Source organism: Tachypleus tridentatus, chromosome 4 (assembly GCF_004210375.1).
Source record: "Tachypleus tridentatus isolate NWPU-2018 chromosome 4, ASM421037v1, whole genome shotgun sequence".
NCBI lineage: Eukaryota > Metazoa > Arthropoda > Merostomata > Xiphosura > Limulidae > Tachypleus > Tachypleus tridentatus.
Window position 1 is genome coordinate 100957190 of NC_134828.1, and position 16196 is coordinate 100973385.

The 16196-nt window shown below is 33.5% G+C and overlaps 1 protein-coding gene across 1 annotated transcript in view; it reads right to left on the bottom strand.

The window, feature by feature from the left end:
* The window catches only part of LOC143249772 (glycine receptor subunit alphaZ1-like), a 90873-nt gene that overhangs the window by 44232 nt on the left and 30445 nt on the right, over nt 1-16196 (bottom strand). The window contains exons 2-3 of the mRNA XM_076500160.1: nt 14859-14947; nt 11654-11718 (exon numbers count right to left, since the gene is read on the bottom strand). Coding sequence (XP_076356275.1) covers nt 11654-11718; nt 14859-14947 — 154 coding nt within the window. The remainder of the gene's footprint in view (nt 1-11653; nt 11719-14858; nt 14948-16196) is intronic.

A 16196-nucleotide genomic window follows, 5' to 3' on the forward strand; every position in this document is an offset into this window, starting at 1 on the left:
CGAGAAATAATTTCTAAAATGAAGATGAAAAACTCATAAAAAATCGAATATAAAGTTTATGTCAGAGAAGCGTGTCTGCCATATGCCTACTAATGAGACATGTTATTAAATACGAGATGACATGTTAACAACAGCTTATAAATTTGTAATAGAGACGAACATTTTTCAAAATATATCTGTAGTACTCCTGAGATCCAGAATATTATAAGATATAATAATGTAACACTTTTTTATGTTAGACTTGTTTTATTATATCTAACGTTTCTGACGACATAAATATTCTACTTGTTCAACAGGGTATCCCAAATAAAATTTCAAATTATTCGAAACTACCGTAACTTTCAGAGACAAACCTCGATGACTAGAAATAATTCGATTATTTATTTCATAATGTAAGCTTGACTGTTTGTTTGAAATTAAGTACAAAGCTACACAATGAGCCCGCCATAAATATTGAAACCCAGTTTATGGCGGTGTAAGTCAATAGACATACTGCTGTGCCAGTGGGGTGTCATAATGATAGCCACAAAACATTTAATAAATACATTCATAGCTTGAAATTGTTTTACTGTACTTAATCTGTTTCTTTGTAATTAAGCCCAAAGCTACACAATAAGCTATCTGTTTTCTGCCCATCACGGGTATCGAAATCCGATTTGTAAGTAGCATCATAAGTCCGCAGACACACCACTGGGCCACTGGGTGAGTACTGTATTTGTAGGATGATATCTCACTAATGGCCCGGCATGGCCAGGTGGTTAAAGCGCTCGACTCGTAATCTGAGGGTCGTTGGTTCGAATTTCCATCACACCAAACATGCTCGCCCTTTTAGCCATGAGAGCATTATAATGTGACCGTCAATCCCACTATTCGATGATAAAAGAGTAGCCCAATAGTTGGCGGGGGGTAGTGATGACTACCTGCCTTTCCTCTAGTCTTACACTGCCAAATTAGGGAGAGCTATCACAGATAGCCCTCGTGTAGCTTTGCGCGAAATTCAAAACAAACCAAACAAATATCAGTGACACACCACAATAAAGGTTTCGATATTTTTTATTATGAAAACTAGCAATATTCAATAAAATATTTTATATTTTAGTTGATCACAATTATTAGGTTTGCTTAATTCTAAATAAATTTCATATAATAAAAGTGACAAAACTTTGTTCGACTATTTCCTTTTGTTGTTCATTATCGTTCTGGTTGCTTAGTTTTTCATTAATTTCATATTATATTCTTAGAATATGTGTTGCAGAATGAAATTACTCACATAAATCGATAATTATGTTTTGGTAAAGACAATGGGTAACACCAATCCAGATAAGCAGGCACTTAAATAGATGGATAGTGAGGGAGTGAATGCTAATTACAGAACAGCCTTGCCCTCTATCTCAAATTGAAACCGCACCTCCTGGTTGTTTATGTTTATCATTTATTTTTCCCTTTTTAGTAGGTGGAGTTCTGGGCCTCCCCACCCTGCTTATGTTGTTCGAAAACATGCTTCGTCATTTGCTAATCTGTTAACACCGTGCATGTACTTGCATTACATCTCTATGTAAACGTACTGGAATAAATTAAATGCCAGCTTTAAAGTGCGTGTATACTATCTGTATTACTATAAGTGATGGTCTAATGTTGTCAGTAATTAGTTGCACAGATATTCAATAGAATATTGTTTGCCACAATTGCTAACAAGATATAATAAGCATTTATACACCTGAAGTAATTTGTTTTGTTTGATGTGACCCCTTACACCTCTCCCGTTGGGACAGCGGTAAGTCTTTGGATTTACAACACTAAAATCAGGGGGTTCTATTTCCCTCGATGGACACAGCAGATAGTCTGAAGTGGCTTTGTTATCAAAAAACACACACATTAAACAAGGTTAATGTTATTTGAAAATGCCAGGTGCCATACTTTAATTATATTTTATCTTAAATTCAATATGATTAAGTTTTTAAGCTGATTTAACAGTAAACTTTTATGTTCACTACTATGTTCACAGATTATTGTTTGTAACAAACTACTGATTTCATTTTTTTCGAATCCGAATAAGACGTATAATGCCGGTTATGTGTTTTACATATAACATCCATCTTCTTGTGGTCATTGAAGGATACGTTGTAATATATTTTCTTGATTTAAACTGACAAACATATATATATATATACACTATTTATGAAGTTTTTGAGTCCTTTACAATCACCATATGGTAACCTAAATTAATTTACTTATTGTGTCATTGCCCCTAATTTATTATTGGATATTATACAGCGGACCAGTTGTTTAGTGATTATATTACAGATTTATATTCACCAAAGTTAAAATTAAAAATACAATTTGTGACACTGATCTAACTATTTGCTGACCCAAGCTATACGGATGAAACTCGAATAGTTAAGTCTGTAATCCTCAAAACCGGTATGTCTCCAATCAAGGAATGAATGAGGCATCTACGTCACAATTTTAACTTTGGTCAAAATAAAACAAATATATCATGTGATATTCATATAATACAATGTTAGAGAGGATTACGGTATGGGCGGTTTTCTAAACGTATAACATATCAAAGATATTTTTTTAAGAATAATAATCATGGAACATGATTGAAAGTGGACAAGAGAACTACATTAATAGTGATGTATTTTGAAACTTCCTTATTTAGTTTTGGATGAGCCCTTTTTAAGCTTCTAATCAAAGTAAAATTGAACTTAGGACGGCAGTTTTGTATTTCAGTCCTAGATGGCATTAATATGCATTATTAATTAAAAGTGAAACAAGTGTCGTTGTGCTTAATAATTTAAGAAAGCTTGTCATGAAAAACAATAATCGTCATGTTTTTATCTTCTATATGTTCTCAAATATCAAATGTTCATGGTCTTAATACATTTATAAATTGAACATGAACTAAAAGAATATGGAACAGCCTAATCTCAGACGAGGTCCATATCTCGTAATATATATGCATGTACGTATCTCATACGAGATCCACATCATGTAACATGTGTACATGCACGTATCTCATACGAGGTCCATATCTTGTAATATGTGTGTATGTGCGTATGGGCGTTATTTAGATAATAGTACAAAGGGTCTCAAAATGTGACCCTTCCATTATTAGGTTTGAGGAGAGATTAAGGAAATAAAGAAAAAATACATTATTCTTGTGAGCTATTTGACGTCAGAGTTTTGTTATGGTGACTCACCATAGCAACCAAAACTTTTGTTGTTTTGTCGTAAAGAGATTAACAGGTGCCATGCCTTAAAGATGTGATAATGATTACTGAAAACTTTTAGAATGTGAAGATAATAGAACTAAAAAACAACAAGTATATGAAGCAAACAAAATAAATGAGAAATAAAATGGGAAGGACAGAGAAATGTGGAGAAAGAGTTTAATGGGTTTTGGAAAGCAGTAAAGAACGGGAAAACGGAACCAGCTGGATACTAAATAAGTAAGGTCATAAAGCCACTCAAAGATGTAAATGAATTACACGAGAATAAGGTTTCAATTTGATGTAATTTTTATTCAAATTGAAGTTTTATTGCTCGTGCACTTTAGTAGTTGTTTAACAACTTTGATGCTTTTAAAAATGTTAGATTTACGTTGGAAATGTCCTGTGTAATCATTGTATATTAAAAAATACATTCGTTTCACACATAGAAACCCATAATTACTTACAAGAATGTCCGTTTGATTCACTAGCTTCCTGGGCCGGTGACTGTTTTGCTTGTGTATTGTTACCTGTTACAAATTAAGCATATTTTTTGCCATGGTTAAAACATGTTATAGGTATATTTTTTTTTTGGATGAGATCCTTGCTAGGACAGTGGTAAATTTACGGACTTACAACCCTAAAATTTGAGTTGAATAGAGAAGATAACCCAATCTGACTGTCCTTGAAAACAAACAAACTTTCTGGATGGTCTTGTTTATCCATGTTCATATACAATTCGTTTTTATTATTTTTTTTACTATCATTAAGAACAAGAGATGAATGTCTCCATCTTTAAAATTATAAATTCTCCGAGCTAAAAAGTTCTTTATGATCTAAGTTTATGAATATTTTACATCAGAAAGGTATGTTATGTACCATTCTCAAACTTGATCAATCTGTTGTAGAATCATTCGTTCCACTGCGATTTTATGTCAGCGGTGGTTACCACGTGACTTATGTAATAAAAAACGTTTTGATAGAGCTTATTTAACCTTTGTTGTATATGTATGTACATCTATGCATACATAATTCTAATTGTTCTGGAGTTCTCATTACGTGATAATATTTGTTATATGACTAAAACCTCTTAAGAGACTATGACACCAAATAGTCAACATATTTACGTCATAGTAAAATATGCATACATTTTACACAGTATTATGTCAACTTTCGAAATTCACGTCTTGCGTAATCTTTTCTTACGAGAAACAGTCTACATTACCACTATGACAACTGTTTTCTAGGGTGTGTGTTTTTTGTGTTTTTCTTATAGCAAAGCCACATCGGGCTATCTGCTGAGCCCACCGAGGGGAATCGAAGCCCTAATTTTAGCGTTGTAAATCCGTAGATTACCGCTATACTAGCGGAGGGTCTGTTTTCTAGGACACGACAAATTCGTGAGAAATGATAACTCTTATCGGATTTCATATATTCTGACACGTGCTGTGAATGCTGTCTATTTCTTTTATTTATGAGCAATATAATATTACATTACCTTAGATAAAAGTATTTTGAAGTACAGTTTCCTAATGCGCTCCACTTTATCACGAGACAGCTATAATGCTGTTTTATAAGTACGTATTATCATAATAGGGTCAGGGTATTAATCTCTACTATACTATACATACATATAGTCCAGTAACTTATCTGAATAATATGAAATACTGGTATGTTATACAACAAGTAAAGGAAGAATTAGATTTCTAAAACCTTTACATTAATGTTAGGTTTATGTTACTGACGTGTATTAAAAAGTACATTAGTTGCTTTTAGCATCGGTATATTGCATAATTATTATCCTAAATAATTTTATTGTGCATATTGGGATATAGCTATATCACTATTAAAAATTATATTCTTTTTACAGAATAAAATGTACATTAAACAATATATATATTTTAATTTCAAACAAATTCACTTTAATGTTTTCTTTACAAATAATTACAGTATTTGTTTATTTGTTTTAAATTTCGCGCAAAGTTACACAAGGGTTATCTGCGCTAGGCGTTTCTAATTTAGCAGTGTAAGACTAGAGAAAGGGCAACTAGTCATCACCGCCAACTCTTAAGCTACTCTTGTACCAACAAATAGTGGGGTTGACCGTCACATTATAATGCACCCACGGCTGAAAGGGTGAGCATGTTTGGTATGACGGGGATTCGAACCCGTGGCCCTTAGATTACGAGTTGAACGCCTTAACCCACCTGGCCATACCGGGCCTATAACTGAATGAATTTACACTTTCAGTAAGATTGACTATAATATCCTGACTTATTGAAATTATTTTAAAAAATCATTCGCTTCTTGTCAACGTTTTAATCCAAATTCTAATAGAACGAAGCTAAATAATTCTGTATAATTATAAACTGCAGAAAATATAATAATTAAGCCACTAAACATTCCTAGTTGCAGATGCGTTATAAAAGTAGCATTCAACCTCATGATGGGTACTTGGGTCCTGCTGAATGACAGCCTTTCTTCTTTTTATTGGCTCAACATTAGGGACGTCGACAAATACCATTAGTCTCTTCTGCATGCCTCTTAGTGACACAGCTGTAAGTATACAGAGTTATAACTCTAGAGACACGGCATGACCAGGTGGTTAAGGCACTCGACTCGTAAACCGAGGGCCCGGGTTCGAATCTCCTTCGCACCAAATATGCTCGCCCTTTCAGCAATAGGGGCGTTATAATGTGACGGTCAATCCCACTGTTCGTTGGTAAAAGAGTATCCAAGAGTTGGCGGTAGATGGTGATGACTAGTTGCCTTCCCTCTAGTCTTACACTGCTAAATTAGGGACGGCTGGTGCAGATAGCTCTCGACTAGATTTGGGGGAAATTCAAAACAAACCAATTCTCTGCGACGTCACTTAATAGGCAGATATGTGGATTGTAATTTTTGTAATACATTTTACTATATTGTAGTATTACTGTGATGTCAGGACAAGTGTTCCTTTCCACTATAGCTTTCTCGAGAATTACTAAACAGGTGTAAATTATTATTTTTGTAACAGGTGAAAGAGCTGGATATATTGCGTTGTGGGTAAAACCTACTTCAAGTTAAACATCAATATGCAAGTAATGAGACTAAGAAACATATTTGGTTCAATATTACGTCTCACTCCTCACTGTATAACAAATAAATCGTCAGTTTTATTATTCTGGAGAATACAATCCTCACTGCATTTTGGTGATGGACTATGCTATTGGACATATACTTGGTGAGTTATTGCTATTTAAATAATTATCGTCAACTCTGAAGTTTCTTTGAATCAGTGAAAGAGAATATGTAGCAAGTCTTGATCTGTTTTGTTTTTTTCCGTTTTAGTTCTCTTCTTGAACAATGTAATTGATAACTGGTAACCGTAGCCTAAATCTAACTATATATATTATAAAAGAATGAGGTATTGGTACACTATTAAGACCTATCTAAATCGTAAAGCCATGCACGACGTCGTCATTGTAAAACCAATTACGTTCTTATTTCACTTGCATTCCAGTACTTTTTTGTTTGTTTAATGGCAAAGATATACAATGGATTATCCACCCTGTCCACAGCATGGATCAAAAACCAAATATTAGAGTTATAAGTTCTCAAGCTTACCCCATCAAAGGGGCCAATTTGAATATTTTTTCTTTCACACTTGTACAATAAAAAAATATTTATTACATTCTCTTATGTTGATATGAAAAGTTTTAATATAGAAAGTCGAAGAATAGTCGTCACCAAATAAAGTAACACAATTATTGTATTTCTGGCTTGATACATTTTCGGTATGACTATTAGTTATTGTTTTGTTGTTGTTGTTTTTAATTAAGCACAAAGCTACACAATGGGCTATCTGTGCTCTGCCCACCACGAGTATCGAAACCCGGTTTTTAGCGTTGTAAATCTCCAGACATACCGCTGAACAATTAGTTGAGAGTACATACAAAATATATTATTTTGATGTGTAACAGTAAAACCCACAACATAATTGAGCAGGTTTTGAAACATTTCTCATAAGGAAACCACAGGAAATGAGCAAACTCTGAAACATTTTTGACAGGGATAAAAATGTAGAAACTATGTAGACCTTAAAATAGTTCTACCAGATATACTACAGAAACTGAACAGACTTTGGAATAATCCTGAGAGTTATTAAAGCTAATCTGCCAGATATACCGCATAAATTAAACAAGCTTTGAAATTAAGTGTTAGAAATAACAATGTTTTTGAAGTTCGCACGAGTTGTTATCGGTTATGCATAGTATAAGTTTTATTTGTATTATCCACAAAGTTTCATCAAATTTTATGAAAATGACTTGTATCATAGAGGAATAAGTGAATCTGTTACTCGCATACTATCGATTCATTATAACAACAGTACTGCTTTTATCAGGTTACGCCTTAAATATATTAGTGCTTTATGCTCTTTCGGAGACGTATTTGGCTCTAGAAAGGGAATCCGCTTTCTTTCATTTAAACAATGCTCCATCTGGCCTTGACCACTACGGCCTCTTTCATTTAGCACGCTCTGACGGGGTTTTGGCCATTCGCTTGTTAGTGGGTATTTTTATAGCGACACCATCATTAGCAGTATTTAGTCAGCAACCAGTGGTGGTCTAATGGCCCGATAAAGAAACTTGTAAGCCTACCATACACACGTGTACTTACAATGTAAGAACTTCAACATACAATGATAACCTTGGAATAACAATAAAAGATATTAAAGAAATGATATGGAATATCTTGGGTCTCAGGTGGCTAAGGCGATCGACTCGTAATGTGAGAGTTGTGGATTCGAAGCCCTGTCACATTAAACTTGCTCGCCGTTTCAACCGTGGGGAAGTTATAATGTGACGATCAATCCTACTATTCGTTGGTTAAAAGAGTAGCTCAAGAGTTCGCGATGGGTAGCGATGGCCAGCGCAGATAGCCCTCGTGTAGCTTTGCGCGAAATTCAAAACAAACTCCAGTGCTTTATTGTTATAATGTAATAGAAGCTATAACTTTTAAAAAATGGAATTTTCACTAATAAATGCCAATATTAAGAAACGTGTTACGCACAACTCAGTTAATTAATAATTATTTAAACATTGAGTAGTGAACCTAATGTTCATACCTTGGTAACACCACCATTAAAAATTAACTTATACAAAATTATTAAAGTTGCTTTCCCATTGTGTCTCACTACAGAGATAGACGTGTTTTCTAGGAACTAAATAATTGAAAGTTTGCAAAAGAAACATTTCAAGTCCTTTACTTCCGATATTACGTGTTATGTATATTGTCAGGCTTTTGTCCATGAGTTACGTGCGTGAACATTTCTAAAGTTTCGAACTGGTACTTTTTTTATATATATTCATTTTCACACTTTGCACACACAAAAAATTCGCTCTTTTCAGAGTACGTTATTAATTATGTCGATAGCGCTGTATTCACGTTTACCACGTCTTTTCTACACAGAATTAGTTACTTTTACGCTGTCTATTTAAATACGTATAATATTCAAGTTGTGTTCTTTTTAAGGTAGCTATTCAACAGACGTCCACTATTTTAAAACCGCCACGTTATATTGATCAGACTGTTTTTCGCCAGATTTAGTGCAGCAGAGATTGGTGAACCTCATTGGTCGAGAAATAAAGTCTGAAATTAGTTAAGAAATATTATAAAAAGATTAAGTAAGGTTTAATATGAATGTATTCCAGTAGGCTTTTAATCAGTGGTTGTGGTGGGAAAACAAAGCAGTTTAGAACAATGAAAGCACTATGGATTTTACACTGTTCGGTTGAACGTGTTTTTATTTTCTGCCAAAATCTAAATGCATGATGAACCGCTGGCTTCAGTCACAATAATATTTATCTTTCTTAACCCTAGGAGGCTGTGGCTTATACATTTTGCGGGTCGTGCATTGTTTGTAGCACACACGTATTCAGCTGTCGGAACCTATAGAGTAAATCAGCAATCAATGGATGAAGAGTGTAAGGGACCCTACCCCTACCACAATAACAATTCCATAACATTACACGACCTTCATCGGCTTGTACTGTCTAAACAATAAAACAAATATTACATCGTTTGTGTGGTTGTCTCTATATTTTTACCCTATTGTTGTACAGAAAACTTATTGTTTCGTTTTTGTTTTCAACATAAAGCTACGTAATGGGCTGTGTTTCTCTATCCACGGTAAAGAATCGAACCCCAGATGTTAGCGCTGTAAGTTCGTAAACTTACCGCTGACCCACAGGAGGAAGGGACACTACAGAAAACACTGAAAATCAACTTATAATTTCACGTCTCATGCTTCTGGTCTTTCACTTACCACAATTTGTACGTCATGATCCACAGAAATTGCGTTTTCTGTTTGCAGTTAGGAAAACATGTTTGTTTTGGGTTTATTTTCAAACGTTTTTCAATTGTCCTTTACATTCTGAATAGTAATTAACGAATCGGTCAGCTGCGACACAATACAATATGACGTCCGTTTTACTTTATAAGTGTATCTTCGGTCAGTCATCAGAAGTTAATTGCATTCAATCTTTCCCTGCCCTAGACGCAATGGTTTTCAATTGCCATTTTTAATAGACTTTAATCTCTTTAACCAGCCTGTCAAATAATGGACCTATGTTAACGGCAATCCTTCTGATTTGTTAACCACTATTAATCCATGTTGAAATTCGAAAATCTTAGTCGTTTTTATTTCTTTCCTTATAGGCTCACCAAGAAATGACAACATCTTTACACTTAAGAATAAAAGATAAGCCTAGTTTACACTTTCAAATAAATAGAGGTTTTCTTAAAAGTGTAAATAAGGTTGCAATCAAGTGGACAGTCTGTGTAGCTTCACCTGTGGATCACTCGAAATTTAATTAGTAACCAAGAGTTTTGTAAGTTATGAAGGCTGAAAATGTTACCATTCGTTGTATAGACTAGGTTGCTTAACATTATAAAAACAGTTAAAAGGTAAAGAAATTAAAAATTGAGAACACGTTGAATACTGATTTCGATTGCCATTAAAAATTGTCAATATTTATGGTCACTCACTTACAACTATTATTGAATTATAATCATCTTTGATCGTGGACAGAACACACTGGGTGGCCTAATCTCTGCACTTGGGTTACTCATGAAAATACATTCTTAATGATAAAAGTATGAATGCGTCAACATTTTGGAGAGCAAAAACCTACAAGTTACAAAGAACCTATCAAACCTTTGAAGAAGGTCGCTACGAGTGTAAACTTATAATTCTCTGAAATTATTTCCACTCGTTCAATTACACGGAAGAAATAAAAACACGAACCGCTGAACAGACTTTTGTTAGTGGAAATATTGATTATTGAATCATCATACTTTTCTCTTTGTTGCCTTAGAAAAGAAATTCTGAAGCAAAGCATACCTTTGATGATAGGCTTGTGAACTCGTTGCAATCAAACCAATTGTACCTTCTGCTATTCCAACAAAATGTAAATTATTTATACGTTTGAGATTGATAATATATATATATATATTCTAAGCATCTTAGTGAAGTTATTATTTAACTAATTTTCTGAAGAACACAAGAATTATACATACTTTGATGTGTTATAGAACGTATAGTAACTGATATTTATACACGCCATTTTTTATTCAATGGATTTCGTTAATTAGTCTGCATATTTTAATCTGTTGTAGCTTGTATCTCAGGTATACACATTCGATATTTTCCCCTCGATATTAGGTGGAGTTGCGTGCTTTTGTGTCGCACGTGCTGGACGTGACTAAAGTAACAACCGGCCTCAAAAAATATAAATTAAAGACCCTCAGTTTATAATCCAGTGATTACCTGAAAATACGAGGAGCATTAAGAGAGATAATAAATGAAACGTAAATTTTTGCTTGCTAGTCTTAACTCTTTCGGTTATTCCTGTTTTAGTACCATTTTTATTAACTTTTATAATATTCAGCGATTTTATATACATTGTTGGAAATAGCCTTTACTTCTTTAAACTAAGGTTTAACGACGGTACTTTTCATTTCGTGTGTTAAACGTTTATTTAAATTCCACATTTGAAATGAATATACTTATTCCACTCTTCGTTGTATCGTAAATCAATTCCAGTTCAGAGGTGCTTTGATGTTAATATTAGAAAAATTCTCTCTTTGCCGTTTCAAACTGATTGTAGGCTTTCGAGCAAAGCCGTACCGCAATTGCATCAACTCGATCAAAAGCGATAATGTGGTTGATAAAACTCGTCAACTTCCAATAACATATATGATATAAAAGTGCAAAAACGGGCGTGGATTTACAAATTTAGTAACACGGAAAGTTCATTCCTTCTACGTCCATTTCTGAAGTTTATTTGTGTTGTTACTTTATCATGTATGACTCAAGGTTAACAAGAAGAGGAAATATAAAACAATATTTTCCATATTTAAAATTTAAACCGTAAACATATGAAATTCAATCTCACCATTGCTTTAGAATCTATTTCTCCTAAATAGCCTACTTCTAACTGCACATCCGTCAAAACTGGCCCTTGAATAGAGAACAAAATAATCATTGATTTGTTTTCGTTTTGGCAGTACGCGTAAATTAACTTTAGTAGACAAAATAAAGGATACTAAATTAATAGTATTCTATAAATAGTATTCTATAAATCTAATGCATTGTAGTTGTCATACATAAAGAAAGTTGTACCCTATTTTTTTTTTTTGGACAGAATAAATGAATAATCTAATTTTAAATCAAAACGTATTAATTTCTTCTGTTAATATTCAGTCTTGACTACACTCAGTTTCAAATTCAAACATGCTTCTCATATGCTCCCAGTTTTATAATATGATTTAGAGAATTTTTTTAACAGTAACTATAATTATTTCACGTCAATTAATGTTCTAACTTTAATGTTTAATGGTTTGAAATATTTGCTGTCATTCAAGTAATATACTGCTGTTATTTTTAATGTGCATTTAACCTTAAAAATTGTAAGTTAAAAATACTGCAGATTTTTAGCAGATTAAGAGAACAAAAATAATAACTTTATTAAAAATAAAGATAAACCGATCAACAACATCACATAGTAATTATATATTGTTGTTGTTTTTGAATTAAGCACAAAGCTACACAATGGGCTATCTGTGATCTGCCCACCACTGGTATTGAAACCCAGTTTTTAGAGTTGTAAGTCCGCAGACATACCGCTGAGCCACTGGGGGGGGGCATTATATATTGTTCTTATAGAATTACATTTTATAGTATAATGTTCAGAAGTTATAAAATACATTTGCCTTTCTGTTTCCACCCCTCCAAACAAATTGATGGTTGTTAAAAGTTAACACCTGATCAGAGTAAGCTATTTACTATAGCAAAATAGAAAAATCAACTGTATCTGACCAAGTATATTTTTCATACGTTCTTACGTACGGTATTGACCAACATGATTGCATACTCTTCTCTTTTGATGTTACTGTTTACGTACATGGAATGGTTATTGAGTAAATTCCTAAGCAATAACAAAGAAGGTAATACACGATTAGACGAACGTGTGCAAGTTGTTATTCTGGCTCGTATAGTATAAGTTGTTTTGACTATATTGTTGTTTGTTGTGAATATATATCTGTTTTATATAAGGATGTGCTTGTGGTATAACAGTTTCGAAACCGTTTTGCTCAGACAGTTTCTCTGTACTTTGTGATGAGTCATGTCTCGTCACGTGGTAAACGTTTTAAGGCATCAAATAGTTCGACTTTTCAGAAATTGTATGAAACAAACGGTCATTGCCAGAACAGTAGGGTACTCCAGTGTACTGTTCCAGAATCCTAAAATGTAATGGAACTATAGAAAGATTGTTCCGGGAAAAATTACTAGAAGACGTCGTAAAACTTATGCCTGAAAAGACAGTGTTTTGATCAGATTAATACATCAAGGTTAAAAGAAGTATTGCAAAACCCTACTACAGAAGTGCTATGAACACATTCATTCAAGTGTATCCAGTATAACAGTAAATAGAAGACTGACAAAACAAGGTTATTTTTGCAAGAAGGGCTATTTGTTAATCGATATAAATCAGAATTCACCTCCGCCACTGTGTTACTTGAACAAGACAGCACATCAACTTACAGTCAGAGCACTGATGGCATCTGAGATGAGTCCTGTTTCCTTCTTGTTAGAGATGATGGTAGAATTCGTGTTCGTCGTTTGCCTGGAGAACAGGCGAGGAAAGACTATATTTCCCAATGTTACTCCTATCCCACAGAGAACACATAGGAGGTGGTTCCTTACATATTTAGGCAGCTATTCATCATGTTCCAGGATAATAATGCTACTGCCCACAGTGCATGCACTGTACAGGATTATCTCGATCAGGATGACGTAACAATGTTATCATGGCAAGGGAAGTTTCCAGGTTACAATTCCATTGAGAATTGTTGGACAGAACTGAGCTAAAAGACTGCTAACCAAGATTCTAAACCAGTTGCTATAGCTAAGTTACAGCGCCTTTTAGTGAGTGACAAGTTGAGATGAAACGACTGTGGATCATCGACAACATGCCACTTTGCAGAGATTATTGTAGTATAAAGAGAACTAAGAAAGTACTGAAAGTTTAGTATGAACTGATATAAGATTAGAGACATTATTTATAATAATTTGATGTTATATTTTGATATTATATATGTTTTGGTTAGAATTAAACATCTTCCTGTAGGTGTTTGCCAAAGTTGTTTGCTGTTCTAATAAATCATTCGTAATGTCCATATATCCTGTATCATTATATAAATTACATATATTGGTGTTTAATATAACACACATTTCTCAGTTTTATGGTGTTAGTGTATTTGTATTCCATCTTAGTAATAATGATTTTAATTGTTACAAAACGTGCAAACATTTTGGCCAAGACTGTATAAAGATTAGAGAGTACTGTTTCATGAGTTATGTATCTTCGCTTTTGACCATATTTTCAATTGTAAGCCCAATAGCATCTCACTTGAGATACTTAAAATACTTAGATTAGTCCCAGGTACATCTATAAAGCTAGCAATGCAAAACAATCGATGAAATAAAAGCATGAAGAACAAAAAAACAAAAATTACAATTAAATATAAGAAAATAATATATTTTAAAAATTAAATGGTAATAGTGTAAACCTTACTTGAAGAGCTCACCACAATTAGCCGTTAGTTTTAACTACTGTCGTAAACTTTAGTTTCATTGAACAACGTAACATCATGTGTAAGATTAATTTTTCAAAACCATAAAGAACGCCTTGTTGACACAGGTAGTATGTTACTGACATACATAAAAACACTAGCATGGGTCATACTGATTCTAGGAACAAATGGATAAAGACCACCAACGTTGAATTTCTAGTTTACATATTGGCTCGATATGACCACGTGGTTAGGGAGCTCGATTCGTAATCCGAGGGTCGCGGGTTACGTATCCCCGTCACACCAAACATGCACGCCCTTTCAGCCGGGGGGTGTTACAATGTCACAGTCAATCCCACTATTCGTTGATAAAAGAGTAGCCCAAATGTTGGCGATGGGTGGAGATGACTAGCTGCCTTCCCTCTAGTCTTACACTGCTAAATTAGGGACGGCTAGCACAGATAGCCCTCGTTTAGCTTTGCACGAAATTCAAAAACAAAGAAGTTTACATATTTCTAGACTTACCGTTAGTGGAGTTTGGACGAATAAACCGATCATACTGCTTTTCGTTGGTAATCTCACGAAACCTTATTTCTGAAAGAAGCTCATTGGTCCTGAAAAAATATTTTTACAGTACTAAGTACTGTCAAATATTAATGATGTATTCTTCGAAATATTTTTGAAAACAAATACATTAATAGATCCACAAAACACTTTTTCATATGCATAAATAGGGTAACAGCTCATCCTAAAATTCGATTATTTTCTCAAAAACGGTTTTGATAATATATTTCTGGACGTAAATTTAGATAAATGCTTATCTTGAAATTCGATTATTTTCTTAAAACGGATTTCATAATATATTTCTGAACGAAAATTTCCAACTGGATTAAAAATACTGGCATAGCTTATGGCTAACATTCAGTGCACAAAGAGAGTACATGTGATGGATATTTTGATGCTTTTAATAAGATAAAAATATCAGTACTAAATGACGAAAACGAATTACCTGTAGTCACAAAGTGCTGACTTAAGACATGATCACGAAATTTACAAAACCCCTTAATTCTCAACGATAAAGTATCTTTTTAAAACCAATTGTTTAAAATATAAACTTAAAATGATAGGAGAAAAAGACAAAATTAAAAAATTTACCCTGTGGTCATATGAAGTTGAATTATAAAACCTGAAAAACAAAACGAAAGTGTTAATTGTATTTTCAATCTTGTATGTACTTGGGCTAAATAACCAGTTTAGGGAACCGTACGGTTCAGCTATAAACGGCCTTATAATTTTGAATTATTAATCAGAGAAAAGGAAACCACTCAGCAGCACCTTTCCTCTAACTCCTGAAACCGGATGACAGGGCTAACTATCACTTTTATTACACGTTTATAGTTGATATTTGAAAGTTGTAGTAATCGATACAGAGTCCAACACGTTAACCACTAGGTCGAAGAAAAAAAACTCCAGAAATTTTGTTCACCATATTTCAAGCATCTACACATAAGCCTTCTATCAAGTGCATAATCTGAATTCCTATGTTACTAAATTAACTGAAAATGGTCTGTACATGTTTGATTTCATGTAGTGTTACAGGTAGAGTTGTTCTGAACAATAAAGATTATGCAAGAACATAGTCTGTGTCGTTTATTTGTAATTATTTTGTTTAGCAGTGGTTTTATCATATTTAGAACCAAAAGAATTAATAAAAATTTAATTAACATTTGTTTCTCATATTTGAAGTCTTGAAAATTATTTTATTACCTACAGTTATTAGCAGTTTTTCTCTGTGTTTGTAGATTAACAGAAAAAAAGGTTTTACTACACTATTTACAAAATGTTAAGAGCTGTTGGTGACTA